The sequence below is a fragment of the Callospermophilus lateralis genome, chromosome 9 (assembly GCF_048772815.1).
Source record: "Callospermophilus lateralis isolate mCalLat2 chromosome 9, mCalLat2.hap1, whole genome shotgun sequence".
Taxonomy (NCBI): Eukaryota; Metazoa; Chordata; class Mammalia; order Rodentia; family Sciuridae; genus Callospermophilus; species Callospermophilus lateralis.
In genome coordinates this window covers 84,650,222-84,665,853 of record NC_135313.1, presented here as the reverse complement: position 1 = coordinate 84,665,853, position 15,632 = coordinate 84,650,222, and the positions used below count along the sequence as shown (strand labels likewise).

Sequence of the window (15,632 nt, the reverse complement as noted above, 5' to 3'; positions counted from 1 at the left end):
TACAGTATTATGGCGAGATTGCCATAAATCAATGAGTCAGAACCATCTTTATTCACCCGCTAACAGGCCAAGGGGCTGCAAGTCTATACCCTTTGACACCCTCCAGGGGATGGAGTCCACCTTTTATACCATAAGTAAAGTGTGTCAGTACATTAATCACAAGTGGCTGTTGCTGTGAATCAATACCATTAACAAATATTATGAAATCTAAAATCATAAGCAGAAAGGGAAATGGGTCAAAAGTACCCTAGTTGAGTACAAGTTAAAGAATGGTTACTAACATCTAGACAAGTTCAAGAATGGTTACTAACATCTAGACGATCATTCTCTGACAGTGTGCATTGTCAAAAAAAAAAAAAATGGAAACCAAAAAGAGAACAATCTTACATTGTATAAGAACTGCCATTTTGTGGTGTTAAACATGCTATTCTAAGCAACTGTTGATAGGTACAGAGGTGGGGTGTTCCAATGGGAGAAGAATTTCTTACATGACATGCAATCTCAGGGTAAAATGGAGTCTGTTTAGCCATTGCCTATATAGCCTGGCTCATAACAAAGAAAGCATGTCCATTTTAATGGCATTGTACAATGATGAGATATACAATATTTTCTAACCCTGTGTGTTGGTTAGGAATGGGAAGAGGGAAGGGAGTATAGCACAAAGATGATTAAATCAGAGCTTTATCTCTGTATGAGTTTTGGTCTACAGGGATCTAGACTTTGGACCCCCAGGTTATAGATGCAATACCATGTGTAAGTTGAGAAATGCCACACATATCTTGCGATTAATATTCCACTAAGCTACAGGCTCATACACCTTGACTTTGCTACCTTGATGATCAATAACAATCTGACACTTAGTATGCCCTATGTAGAACTCTGATTTCCCTACTCAAAACTCTGATTTTCCTACTCAAAAATTTTCTTCCCCAGGTATGTCTTTTATCACATTTCACATATTTGCACAGATCCTAAAGCTAAAAATAAACCACTGTCCTGTCCTCATCAGAGAGAATCTGCCACAGTCCTATCTACTTTTTCTACAAAATGTATCATACAGTCACACTCTTCTATATATCTTTCCCTTTTTGATCAAATTTATCCACCATCCCTGGTACCCTAGACTTCTATAATAGCCTTAATTTATCTCTCTTTTTCAATTTTTATACTTCGTCACAATGCAAAATGGTTTTTATCTAGTGTAAAATTATGTCATTTCACTTTGCTACTCAAAAGGTTCCAATATTATGCTGAGGATATAGGTCTGTGGTATAGCCCTTGTTTCGTATGTACAAGACCCTGTGTTCAATCCCAATACTGAGGAATAAAAACAAAAACAAATCACAACCAAAACAATCTCTCCAGTGTTTTCTCATTCAGTTTACAAAATATCCAAACTTATTTCCAGCCTTAAAAGTTCATCAAGATTCACTTCTCCCTCTACCTATTCTACATCATGGTCTACCCTCCCACCCTGTCCCCTGCCTCACTTACTGTGCTGTTTGAATAGGCTAAGCCAATCTCTTCCCCATGACCTTTGCATTTGTCATCTTTTTTAGGTGCAGGTCTTCACATGGCTCACTTCATAACATGATTCAGAAAGGCTCATGTATCTCTCCCTCAGGAAAAAAAAAAAAAAACATGGATTCTCTTACCAATATAACTATCATATCCAAGGACTTTCTGCTCTGAGTTTTTTATAGAACTTGAAACATAAAATTGCATTGCTTACTTTTCTTTTCTACCACAAAAAGTAAACTGTGCAGGAGTTTGCAATTATATACTATCTTAACACTGTTGTTCTACTAGTGCAGGGATCACATTGGTAGGGGCTCAATAAATATTCATTGCAGGAGTTTAAATGAAGGCATGTATGAAGTCAGCTGAACTATATTATGTAAATAAAGTTGGTCTGAAGATTTTTTTCTCTAATAACATGCCTTGTTCAACATCCAAAAATATATACTAAAATTGGGGGGAAATATAAATGAATAAACAAGCAAAGAAACTTTAGTGAAGTTTAAAAATATGTGAATAATAATATATGAATTTAGCCTCTTCAGAAAGATTAAGTATTCTTTCCCAAATGGTGGGAAACGTTAAAAGATGATGGAACAGAAGAAAATGTAGTTTTAAGAAATACCTTAGGGTCCCGTTTGTTCTAAGATGGTACTTATGATGTTGGAAAGGAATAAATTTCTCCTCCTTATCAGTAGGTGTGTGGATATCTTTGATATGCATATGGCAAAAATACTAACATTTAAAGTGAAATTACTTTTTTATCAATATCATTTTAATTCACAATAAAAAAATTTATTAGGTTTCAATATTTCTATAGTTTTAAAACTGTGGTTCAAAAACCAGTGGGATTGAGATAGCGGAGCTGATAGGAAGAATGACAAGCTAGGTGGAGCACTCTTTATCTACACAAAAGCATTTTTTTAAAAATACAATCTTTTTATTGATTTTAAAAAAATAAATGACAGTGGAATGCATTATAATTCTTATTACATATATACAGCACAATTTTTTATATCTCTGGTTGTATATAAAGTATGTTGACACCAATTCATGTCTTCATACATGTACTTTGGATAATGATGTCTATCACATTCCACCATCCTTGCGAACCCCCTGCCCCCTCCCTTTCCTTCCCACCCCTCTGCCCTATTTAGAGTTTCTCGATTCCTCCCATGCTCCCACTCCCTACCCCACTATGAGTCAGCCTCAGTGAAGTTAGCCAATTCCCCCAAAACAATAGCTGATTGTTTTCTCTGACATAAGGAGGCTGATACAAAGGAATTTTAACTGTCAATTCCTAGTAATGTATCTTAAGATAATGGGATGAAATTATAAACATTTAGATAGCATTTCCAGATAATAAAAATGAAAAAAAGCCAGGCATAGTGGTTCATGTCTGTAATCTTAGCTTTTGGGAAGGGTAAGGAGAGAGGATGGCAAGTTTGAGGTTAGCCTGAACAGCAAAGCCCACCAGGTTAAAGAAGAAAGAAATGAAAGAAGTAGCTTACTTTTATTTATTTATTTTTTTAAAGAAGAGAGAGAGAGAATTTTTTAATATTTATTTTTTAGTTCTCGGCGGACACAACATCTTTGTTTGTATGTGGTGCTGAGGATCGAACCCAGGCCGCATGCATGCCAGGCGAGCGCGCTACCGCTTGAGCCACATCCCCACCCCCAGTAGCTTACTTTTATTGAAAACTTATTCTGTTCTGAACACTGTTATTAATTTGGCCCTTTCAACATCCTAACTTACTAATATTTTCTTAATTTTACATATGAAAAAAAATCAGGCATGCGGCTTACTGGTTGGTTGATTAATTATATTAAATTATATTTCTTCTGGCATTAAGAAATGGGAAGGTTGGTCTTAAAATACATAGATGCTAAAGAACTAATTTTCTGCAGGAAAATGATGTCAGCTAGATTGTTTTACTATCTCTTTCTTTTAGAGAACAGCTGTGATGGAGTCTTCACCTCTTGAGCTGCCATCTGACACGGTGCAACGCATCGCAGCTGAGCTCAGATGTCACCCAACAGATGAACAGGTGGCTCTACGCCTAGATGAGGAAGATACACTGAAGCATTTCAGGGAGTGTTTTTATATTCCCAAAATGCAGGATCTGCCTCCAAGTAAGAATACTGGGAAAGGTTTTTTTTTTTAATCAATTTATTAATTAATTTATTTTTGCTATGTGTTTATCATAAATCTTTGAAAATCATTGTCCTACAATAACAGAGTTATTACAATTGCACCTGAAAAATATCAGGCCACTGTTGGTGCTAAATCAACCTGTCCGCCTACCTTAGCCTCATATTCTTTCTGTTTCCTATAGTCCTCTGAATAAAATACTTACAGGTGCTTATACTGTCATTTACTTCTCTGAACAATACAGTGACTGATTGAAAATTATATGCAGAGGCACTTACTGTTCTCCAAGCACTTAGAGCTCAAAGCAATTCTTTGCAACACAATATTAAAATATCTTTTATTTTGTGGCACCTAATTGATGATAGCATGATGTTTATCTTAAAGGGAATTTTTTTGTGTGTGACCTGAGTACATCAGGAGGAATGTTATGTAAATAGCCATATTTGCATACTGTAAGTAAAGATGGTGAGTGTAAATCTTACAAAAAAAGAAAGAAAGAAAGAGAAAAAATTAAAAAAAATTAATGCCTAAGAAATACATTCTGCATTTCCGAACACAATACAGTAAACTGACTATTAGCGGGTTTGGGTTTGAAACATGGGTACCACAGTTTTAAAATGTGAAAAAAAAATGTTGTATTTAGCTATACTCTGTTTTACATCTATGAAAAAGGCTACAAGGTCAAGTGGAATTATTTCACCATGATCAGCCTTATAAGTGTTATAACTGTCTGATTTCTATTTTTCCTCAGGTTAAACAATTTTGGGTATTTAGAATCCAAGATCATCAGCTAATATTATTAGGATAAGAATGGGCCATATAGCTCTCTCATTTGATTCATATGTTATAAAACACACAAGGATACACTCTCCTGGAATATGCACCTACAGCCATTCATTTTTGATGATTATTCCATGTACCCCCCAAAATCTGGAAAGATTAAAGAAGAGATCAAATTCAGTATCCTATTTAAATCTGTTTAATATTAATTAAAGGAGACATTGGTACAAATGCCAGCTATAAGAATCAAATAAAATAAGGATATAAGTGAAATGATCTGAGACAACAAAGAAAAATATTCTAGGTCAATCTACAATTTAGAATTGAAAGAGCATTTTTATTTGAATACTCCCCCTCTCTCTTTTCCTATAAAAGGGATTAGTGAACCCACGGGCACTTAACCACTGAGTCACATCCACATCCCATTTTTGTGTTGTTTTTAGAGAAAGGGTCTCGTTAAGTTGCTTAGTGCTTTGCTAAATTGCTGAGGCTGGCTTTTAACTGGTAACCCTCCTGCCTCAGCCTCCAGAGCCACTGGAATTCCAGCTGCTCAAGAAGCTGCGGCAAGAGGAACATAATTTCAAAGCCAACCTGGGTAATTTAGCAAGCTCTAATCTCAAAAAAATAAATTTTTTAAAGAACTAGGGATGTAGTTCAGTGGTAGTAGCACTTACCTAGCATGTCAAGGGTTCAATCACCAGTCCCACAAAAATCAATAAACAAATAGAAACAGCATTGCACATCACTAATTATTAGGGAAATGCTAATCAAAACCACAATGAGATATCATCTCAAACTCACTCTAAGGACTAGTACAAAAATAAAAATTAAACAAAAAAAGAAAAGAACAACTATTGACTAGGATGTGTAGAAACTGAAACTCTTTAGTATTATTGGCTATCATGTAAAATAATGCAACTATTATAGAAAACATTGTGTCCTTTACAATTTTAAAATAGAAGCCAGGCATGGTGGCACAGGCCTGTAATCTCAGTGACTCTGGAGGCTGAGGCAAGAGGATCACAAGTTCAAATTCTGCCTCAGCAAGTCATTAAGCAACTGAGACATGCTGTCTCAAAATAAAAAATAAAAGGGATTGGGCATGTAGCTCAGTGGTAAAGCACTCCTGGGTTCAATCCCAGTAACCAAAATAATAATGATAATAATAATAATAATAATAATAATAATAATAATAAAAGAAAGAAAGAAAGAAAAATAGATTTACCAATGATCAAGCAGTTTTACTTCTGGGTATATATTCAAACGAATTGCAAGTGTCCCAAAAGACATTTGTACACCCATGTTTATAGCAAATGGACACCCATATTCAAGGTCCAGTAATTGATGAATACATAAAAATGTGGTATATGCATAGAATGAAGTATTTATTACTCAATCCTTAAAAGGAAGGAAATTTTGACCTGTTATAGCATGTACTTATTTTGAGGCTGTTAGACTAAGTGAAATAAGCCAGTCACCAGAAAGCCAAATAGTGTATGGTTACATTTATATAAAGTGTAGAATAGTCAAATTGATGTAAAAATAAAGTAGACTGGTAGTTTCAAGAGGTTAGGGAATGGAGAAATGGGGAGTTATTTAATGGGCATAGAGTTTCAGTTTTGCAAACTGTAACAGTTCTGGAGACGGGCTATTCAGCAATATAAATGTACTTACCTCAGAACTCTATACTGAAAAATAATTAAGAAAGTAAATTTTATACTAGGTGCATTTGAGTACATTTTTATATTTTTTTAAAATTTTAATTAAAAAAAGTATCATACATGTAATTACTACCATTATACTTAAGAGTTGACTCCAGTATCCTGACTAGAGGTGTAACACCTGTTTTGGTTCGTGGTCACTGAAAGTAGCTTCGAAGAATTATACCTTGGATATATCATTGCTAGTTCTTAAGAAGAAAAAGATGAATTAATTCAATAAAAATTTTAAATAATTGTTTAAAAACACAATTTCAAATGGTACAGAAATTTCCTTGCATAGTCCTCTGATGAGCAACATAAACATCAAAAAGGATCTTATTAGAAGTGCAGTTCTTGGATCCTGCCCCAGAATCACTGAACAGATACTCAGGGTCAGGCCCAGCCATCTGTTCTAGATAAGTTCGGATGGTAGCATAGATTTGGATGAGTTAACCTCCACACACTATTCTCAATCACTCTAGTTACTTCTTCCATTCAACCATACTATTAATCTTTTGACACATTTTTCTCAGAACAGCTGAGTGAACTAAAGAGCAAAATTTTAACGTAGTTGAGTTCATATCTAGAATAAGGAAATAGATAATAAAGGTACTTAATATTTGTTCCACTATGCAGTAGTTGCTGTAAGTGCTATGGGTTGTGAGTATAAGCATGTTATTTTGCTCATGCTACCATGGGAAAGAAACACTGATAGGATGGCATCTGAGTGGGGCGGAAAGAAGTGACAAAAAGTAAGCCCCGTGGGGACACAGAAGCAGAGTCTGGCGGTGGCTCCAGTTTGTACTGTGCAAACACAAGAGTCCAAGCTCAGGAGCAAATTATGTTGGTTTCCCTCCTTTTTCAGTTTATCTATTTTGAACAAGATGAAATTTCATTAAAAAATTAATGTTTCCTATCTTGTTCAAACCTTTGAAGGTGATCTAACCAAGATATGATTTTTGTCAGCTTTTCTGCTGCTGGGAATAAACGACCAAACTAACACAATCGTAAAGGAGGAAAAGTTTATTTGAGGGCTTACGGTTTAGGAGGTCTTAGTTCATAGAAGGCTGGCTCCATTCTTTGGGGCTCAAAGTAAGGCAGTACATCAAGGTGGAAGAGTGTGGTGGAGGGAAGCAGCTCACAAAATGATCAGAAAGCAGGGAGAGAGAGACTCCACTCTCCAGATATAAAACACATGCCCCACAGCCATGCTCCCCCATAACCTACTTCTTCCAGCCACTTACTTAATTCCAGGGGGAGATTAACTCACTGATTAGGTTAATGTTATAACCCAATAATTTCTCCTCCAAACCTTCTTGCATTGTTTCATGTGTGAGTGACCTTTTGGGGGGAGACCTTACATCCAAATCATAACAGATTAGAATCTCAAATTATTTTAAGCAACTAGCAGTACACCAAATAGTGTTCTATAGCAACCCTGAACAATGAGAAACAAAGAACGTAAATAAGTTTGGGAAAAAAATAAAAGGAACATGAAGTTCAATATTGCACATTTTATAATTTTAAAACTACAGGCACAGTCTATGGCTTTCTGATATTTTTGCCATTAGATATAATGTTTGCTCTGGATTTCCAATAGAAAACTTATCAAAATAATTAAGTTTTCTTCTACTGTTAGGATGTTTCTGAGATGGTACTATGAAAAGGGTCAAAAATATTTTCAATTAACTGGTGATGCAGTGATCTTCAGCATTGTTCTGAAAATCATACACATAGCCAAGAGACAGAAAGAAAAGGGGAGGGAGGGATGGGAGTGGGAAGAGAAGAAGGAAATGAGTAAGAGAAATGTAAGGCCTATATTTTGGAAGGAACCTGAGTTTTTTGAAATTGTACATATTTCTTCTTTAAACATCATTATTCCTAAAACTCTGAAAGCATACTGGATAGCCCTTTAAGATATATTGTTTTTGCAAAGGCACATAACAGAAACCTTTCTTTTCTGTGCTGAGGCTCAAACCTTATGCCTCTTAGATGCATGCTAGTCAAGCACTCCACTGAGCCACACCCCCAACCCATAAGTGAACTGGCCAGGTGTGCTAATTTAATGACCTTTAGTCCATTCTAAAAATCTTCACTTATTAGATAATCAAAAATTCCTCCTTCTTTGTTTGCATTTACAGTTCTTAGATCAGTGTTGGACAATTTTTCATAAACTTCTTAGCCAATTTGCTTTTATTTATGTCTTACTTTCCTCTTAATGTATTAAATCTAGCCTTTCTACATATTTTTGCTCTAACTCTGTTTTTATTTTTTTTTAAGCTTTAAGAATAGAAACTCTTTCTCTCATTTTTCTGAGGGATTGTAAGTTAAAATATCCAGTCCTCATAACTGGTCATTAGAACCAGAAATGGTTTCCAAATATTGTTATTCCTGGTCTGAATCTTTTGACTCAAACCTATTACTTTTAAAAAATTACTTTATTGAGATACAATGTACAATCCATAAAATCCTCTTATTTTTAAGTATACAATTCAATAATTTTTAGTAAATGTATATGGTTGTTCAACCTTCATAATCTAAGTTTAGAACATTTCTTCATTTTCCCTTTCCCAACCCAGAACCAGGCCTCCGGTAATCTACTGAACCTTTTATGATTTTGCTGCATATAGATCATTAGTTCAAAAACTTGTCCTTATCTATAAACTCTGTGTGGAGATTTTTTAAACTGTTCTATCACTGTTTCTTTCATAGTCAAGTGTGCCCTTTCTTCAGTCTTACCACATATCCCTGAGATCAGTAAATCACCAACCAACTTCAGTAAGTTAAATAATTATCAATGTAAAACCCCCTAAGCCAGTTTCACTTTAACTTTGCATATATAAGCATCTGGCCTGAGATCAAAGTGGCATAGCAAAGCAGTTAGACTTGAGCTTGTCTCCAGAGGTTCCATAAAGTAGTAGACCCTCTTCAGTTCAACTCTTGCTGGGCTTAGAAAATTGTGACAGATATGAGCTATCAATACACGAAATAGGGTAAGAAGTATGCCTTTCTCTATAAACTAGAACCCTTTCTTTAAAAATAGTTAACACGATATTAAATAAAACAGCTTTATCCAGCTATAAAAGGACATATTTTTATGACTATGTGATTTGAATCACATTGATTTTATTTACTTTCTGTAAGAACAATTCAGAATATTTCTATAGTTAAAAGTTTAAATTTGTACAGATTTTAAACTGCTTCTATCTCTTGAATTTTTTTCCCCTCAGTACTGTTACTGAGGATTAAATCTAAGAGAGCTTTACCACTGAGCCAATATTATTATTATTATATTATTATTATTATATATTATAATAATAATAATTATTATTATTATTTTGAGGCAGTATCTCCCTAAGTTTTTAAGGGTCTTGCTAAGTTGCTGAGGTTGGTCTCAAACCTGTGATTCTCCTGTATCAGCCTTCCCAGTGACTGGGATTACAGGTGGGTGCCACTGAACCTGACTTATTTTTAGATTTGTTTGGGTGGATTTATTTTTAATTTAGTCTTGATAAACTATCTGCTTCTAAGTGTAGAGTTGTTTTATAACCCTGTGTATGAGTGAAAGTCTCCTAGGAAGACCCTAGGGAGGAGGTACCAGAGAGGTCACTGCTCAGAGGGAAAAGAATTTGCAAAGACACAAGAGAGTGAAGTTGTTTTGGTCACTAAGTTTTGCATTTCCAAAAGTATGCCATGTAAGTAAAAGGATGTGGGTAAATTTTACCTAGTAGGGTGTAAAATAGGGTAGATAGCAAATAAGTGGACAGTAATAACAGGAAACAAGGATAAAGAAGTAAATGTAATGGAAGAGAAGAAAAAGAAAGAGTCAAGAAAAATTGGAAATACTTATTAATTAACCCTTAATATGATTTCATATTAAGAGAAAGAGAATGACCCAAGCTCCCTGGTGAATAGTGCTGATATTCACTGGTTGTATTCGACTTGCCTTGGGGAACTCCTCATCTAAGGAGAACCTAGAGTTGCTTTTCATTTTTGTTGTTCTGCAATCTGTGGCTTCGAGTTCCGAGTCCAGGAAGGTAGCAGCTATGTCTCAAATCACATAGCATGCATGCAGGGACAAAGAAGGAAAGTGAGTGTGTGTGTGTGCGCGCGCACACGCGCCCACACGCGCTCTCCTCTAAGAAAGGTCTTAGATGCTATCTCCTAATATGTCTACCCATATCCTGTGGCCCAGTGTTTGGTCATGACCCTACCTATCTACAAAAAAGGCTGAGTGTAAACCATCATTTGGGTTCTTGATAGTCTTACACAAAGCAAACACTTCTATTCCTATAAGGGAAAGACAGAACGGAACTTAGGGCATGGCTATTAGTTGGATTTAGTTTAAAGACACAAATGTGGGAATCGTTAGCATTTAGAGTTGAAAATCAGAGTGTGGATGATGTGATCTAGGCATCTTGCCCACTCTTAGAAGTTGGTGGAAACCAAATTTTAAAAAGTGGCAAAGATGAATTCTAGAAAGAGTTGGACATATAGAACAAGGAAATGTAGTGCTCTAAAACCAAGTACAGAGGGACAAAGAAATGGGAAAGCATACCAGCATCAGCATCAGTTGTCACAGAGCCTATATGTTAAGGCTTTCATTTTAGCAGTTAGGAAATTTTTTATTATTTTTCTTTTTCTATCTGTGCACTACAATTATACATAATAGTGGGATTAATTGTTACCTCTTCACACATGCAGGCTCATAATTTGGTCAATTTCACCTCTTAGTACCTCTCCTTCATCCCCTCTATCCCTCCCTTGGTCCTCTTACTCTACTGTACTGTCCTCCCTTCTATTTTCATCATATTTTTCCTGCTTTTCCCCCTTTTTTCTCTCTAGCTTCCACCTATGAGAGAAAATAGATAATAACTCTTGACATTCTGAGTCTGGCTTATATCACTGAACATAATACTCTCATATTCCATCTATTTTTCTGAAAATGACATAATTAACTTCTTCTTCATGGCTGAATAAAATTCCACTGTGTATATGTACCACATTCTCTTTCTCCATTCATCTATTGGCGAATACCTAGGTCGGTTCCATACTTGGCTATTGTGAATTGTGCTCCTATAAATATGGATATGCAGATATCATTGTAAAATTCTGTCTTTAAGTATTCAGGATAAATGCCAAGGAGTGGAATAACTGGATCACGTGGCAGTTCTACATCTGACCTTCTGAGGAAACCCCATACTGATTTCCACAGTGATCGTACTAATTTGCGTTCACACCAACAGTGTAAAAGTGTCCGTTTTCCTGCATCTTCAGTAGCATTTATTATTATTTGTATTCTTAATGACTGCCATTCTGATAAGAGTTAGAAAAATCTCAGTGTAGTTGTGATTGCATTTCCCTAATTGCTAAAGATGTTAAACATTTTTTTTTCATATTTTTTGTCATTTGTATTTTTTTCTTTTGAGAAGTGTCTGTTCAATTCATTTATTGATTGGGTTGTTTATTCTGGTGTTAAGCTTTTTGAATTCTTTATACATTCTGTATATTAATCTTCTGTTGACAGAGTAGCTGGCAAGCATTCTCTCCCATCCGATACGCTCTTTTTCATGCTTTTGGAAAGGTATTGTTCTAAAACCAAGTACAGAGAAAATTCAAAGCATGTCAGCATCGATATCAGCTATCAGAAAACTTGTATGGGGATCCTCTAATTTTAGCAATTAGGCGAGTATTGATGTTGTTGTTGGTGGTGTTTTTTGTTTGTGTTGTTTTGTTTTTTGTTTTTGTTTTTCTTTTTTCTTTGTGGTACTAGAGATGAAATACAGGGCTTCATGCACACTGGGCTAGCACTCCATCACTGAGCTCCATCCTGAGCCAAAGGAGAGCTTATTTAGTGAGCTTAACTTAGCTTTATTGGAATAACAGGGAGGGAAATTATATTTTTCTAGATGTAATTAAAAGAGTTAAATGTTGGAAACTGGGTTTTTACAGTATTCTTTCAAGAACCCTTGCTGTAAAAGGAAGAAAACTATGACAAAAAGAAATGTATGGATGTATTCAAGGAAAATAGGGGCTTGATTATGGTTGTGCATTGAAAAATGGAAGGAGAGACAAATAGACTGTTATGGTTTAGATACACAGTGTCCCTCAAAAGCTCATGTGTGACACAATACAAGAAGGTTTGGAGGAGAAATAACGGAATCATAGCCTTAACTCAAGAAGTTAATTAATCCCTGATTGGATTAACTGAGTGGTAACTGGAGGCAGGTGGGGTGTGGCTGGAGGAAGTGATTCATTGGGGGCATGGTTATAGGGAATATATTTTAAATCTGGAGAGTGGAATATCTCTCTGCTTCCTGATCACCAGGTGAGCTGCTTCCCTCTGCCACATACTCTTGCATGATGTTCAGCCTCACCTTGAGCCCTAAGAAATGGAGCCTGCTGTCCATTGACTGAGACCTCTGAAACCAAGAGCCTCCAATAAACTTTGTCTCTTCTATAATTGTGCTTGTAGGATCTTTTAGTCACAGCAGTGAGAAATATGACTAAAGCACAGACACACAGACAGACACACAGACAGAGAGATGCTTTTCAGCCAAGCAGGATCTATACTGGATCTGTTGTCTACCCCACTGTTTTCAGCTCAAGAAACTAAAGAACCTAAGGTAATGCAAATTCCTAAAGACAATCTTTGTTCTCAAAGGATGTTTTGACCTTGATGGTCAAGACAACATGATTCAGATTGAAATTTCAGGAAGAAATCTACTTGATTCACCCAACTATTGCATCCTTCTGGCAATTTTGCCATGAGAACTCAATTGCAGAATGAAAAACTGGGACCCAGTATTCCATTAGACTTTTGTCTTTGCCTGGAGAAGGTCTGGTCTTATGTATCATTTTCTAAGTGGACTTTATTTTCAAGCACGTGGAGAATTCCTGTTTAAATCCTGTTTAAATTTAAATGTAAAATACATCCTTTCATCAAAAAGGATTTTGAAAGGAAAGTGACCACAACACTCGGAGCAACCAAGAGATCTTTATTGCAGCAGTGCAACAAAGGAGAAAAGAAAGAGAAAGAGACAGAGAGAGAGAGAGAGAGAGAGAGAGAGAGAGAGAGAGAGAGAGAGGAGGAGCGAGAGAAGAAAGAGAGAGCAAGAGCAGGAGCAAGAAAGACAGAGAGAGCAAGAGAGAGAGAGACAGAGCAAGAGAGCAAGAGAGAGAGCAAGAGAGAAGGAGCCCGGCAGGAGGGAGTTTTTATAGCCCGAATCTAATGGGGTCTCTGGGTCTGCAAGCTGCCTTGTTGGCACAAGGTGGGTTAAGTGTTCGGCCGTCAGCGGCAGTCTGAGTGTTCAGCCTTGAGCGGGGACTTGGGCATTTAGGCTTGAAGCAAACAGGTGATAAGGAACCAGACAGAGGGTTTGAGTGGCCAGGTCACCCTGCAGCTAACTTTGTTTGGCAAGCCCTGCAGACAACTTACTCAGCCTGTCCTGCACCTAACAGATTTCACTCACCATTCAGAGAAGACCAACATGTTCACAATGAGACAAGACGAAGGAGCTTCTGCAAATGGACTGTAGTAGCATTTTTTGTCAATATCCCTCTGGGAAATATATTCAAAGTCCCATGAGATTTGGGGGAGCATAGCCTCACATTCCTATGAAGAAAAAAAGTACCAGTATTCCCTCAGTATAACACCAAGAAATTAAATATTATTGAACTATCCTTAACATTAATAAGGTATTATTGTTGCATGAAATATCAATATTAAGGCATGCAGCAATACAAAATGTTTTCACTCATTACATTTTGAACAATAATAAAGAGTAAAAAGAAAGAAATCTTCAGTAAAATGTACAGAAAATAAACCCACAGTATCTCTTCCATTGACTCTTCCTAATCTTTAAGGACTTACTTCTACTCCAATCAGAAGTAGGAATAGTGGGATTCCCTTGCAGTTCTTACAGTCTCACTTTATTGATAGTTTGGAATTTCTGGCTATCTTTGAATTCATGCTTCTTTGAATTTCACAGACATGAAAAAAAAAAAAAAAAAGAAGAAGAAGAAGAAGGAGACGAAGAAAAGAAACAGGAAACTCAATGCCTGTGTAGTCGTATTTTGAGTTCTGGTGTTTTCCCTCCAAAACATAGATGCTCAGTGACCAATTAATGGAGTTATATTCCAATTTAGTCATCATAAGTTGAAAATGCACTTAGTACACCTAACCTTCTGAATACCATAGCTAAGCATCACAACACACCTTTGAGTATCAGTTGTTTACCTTCATGGTCACATGGCTGACTGGATGCTGTGCCTGGCTGCTTCTGGAGTGTGCCAACACCAAGGAGAAAATCAAAATTGAAAATTTGAAGTATAATTTCTACAGAACATGCATGTCTTTGCACCACCATAAGTCCAAAAAAACCATAAGTAAGTAAAATTAGAAAATTGAGTAAAGTTAAAACCATAGGTTGAACCATGAAAATAGGTGGACTGTTTGTTCCTGTTTTCACCTGTTTTTCAGAATCCTCAGATAGCTGCTTAGTGCACTTCAGTTACATTTACTGTGTCATATTGAAGTGTGCTTCACCATGTCAAGTTGTCTCTGACTTCTACTGAAGTATAAAAGGAAGGCTTTTCATAGTTAAAGAAAAAAATACCAATTAAGTCTAAATTATTCTAAATAGAAGGGACTTTGATTTAAAAACATTTTAAAATAAATGCAGAATATTAGCTAACTGTTCTTTCATGCTAATGACCAGAAACAGAATTGCTTCTTTGGAATTTTGACATGCAGTACTATGTGTATTATGTAATGAAAGCATATATTTAAAAAAAGTAATACTTTCCCTACAGGTTTGTTTCTGGGTCTTATTTGTGTACAGATAAAATTTTGACCTAATTTCTCAGAGGACTATGTCTTAGATTTATGAATATCAGCATAAATACCAGTTAAGTGCTATTCCAAATTGCTAAAATGCAATTCAATGTTGCCAACAATAACAACAAAAAGTCAATTACATTAGTAACATGATTATTAAGATGGGGACAATTTTGCAATTAGCCAGTTCTTACCCAACCGATTCATATTAAATGCCTATGCTCTTCTTGATAATACCACAGCTCCAAATAATCAAACTACAATGAAACAAACACAGCTGGAATCCCTCTGCTTTCCATTACTAATTATAATACAATCAGCAACAATTTCATGCTCACTAACCTGCAAAAATATTGCATATCTTTGGAGAACATCTTTCTTTTCTTTCTTTTATTTTTCTTAATTTGAAAAAAGAATTCCTTATTTTAAAACAAAAGCAAAAGCAGAAACAAAATTTTTCTCAATTTTCTAAATGAGGCATCTAGTAATATCTACCTGTCACACAGACATTCAATAAAGAGTTATCTTTTCATACACATAGGGAGAAAAAGATCTGTTGGATATGAATTCTTTCAAAACCAATAAACAATATATTTCTTTCAGGAGTGAACTTTCACAAAGATTTTTTTTTTTCCAAATCTGC

At 35.7% G+C, this 15,632-nt stretch overlaps 1 protein-coding gene across 3 annotated transcripts in view; it reads left to right on the top strand.

Annotated features, from left to right (window-relative positions):
• The window catches only part of Kynu (kynureninase), a 162,972-nt gene that overhangs the window by 60,872 nt on the left and 86,468 nt on the right, over positions 1-15,632 (top strand). For all 3 annotated transcript variants that reach the window (XM_076866077.2, XM_076866078.2, XM_076866079.2), the window contains exon 2: positions 3,471-3,651. In XM_076866077.2, the coding sequence (XP_076722192.2) occupies positions 3,483-3,651 (169 nt within the window). In that variant the 5' untranslated portion in view covers positions 3,471-3,482. The remainder of the gene's footprint in view (positions 1-3,470; positions 3,652-15,632) is intronic.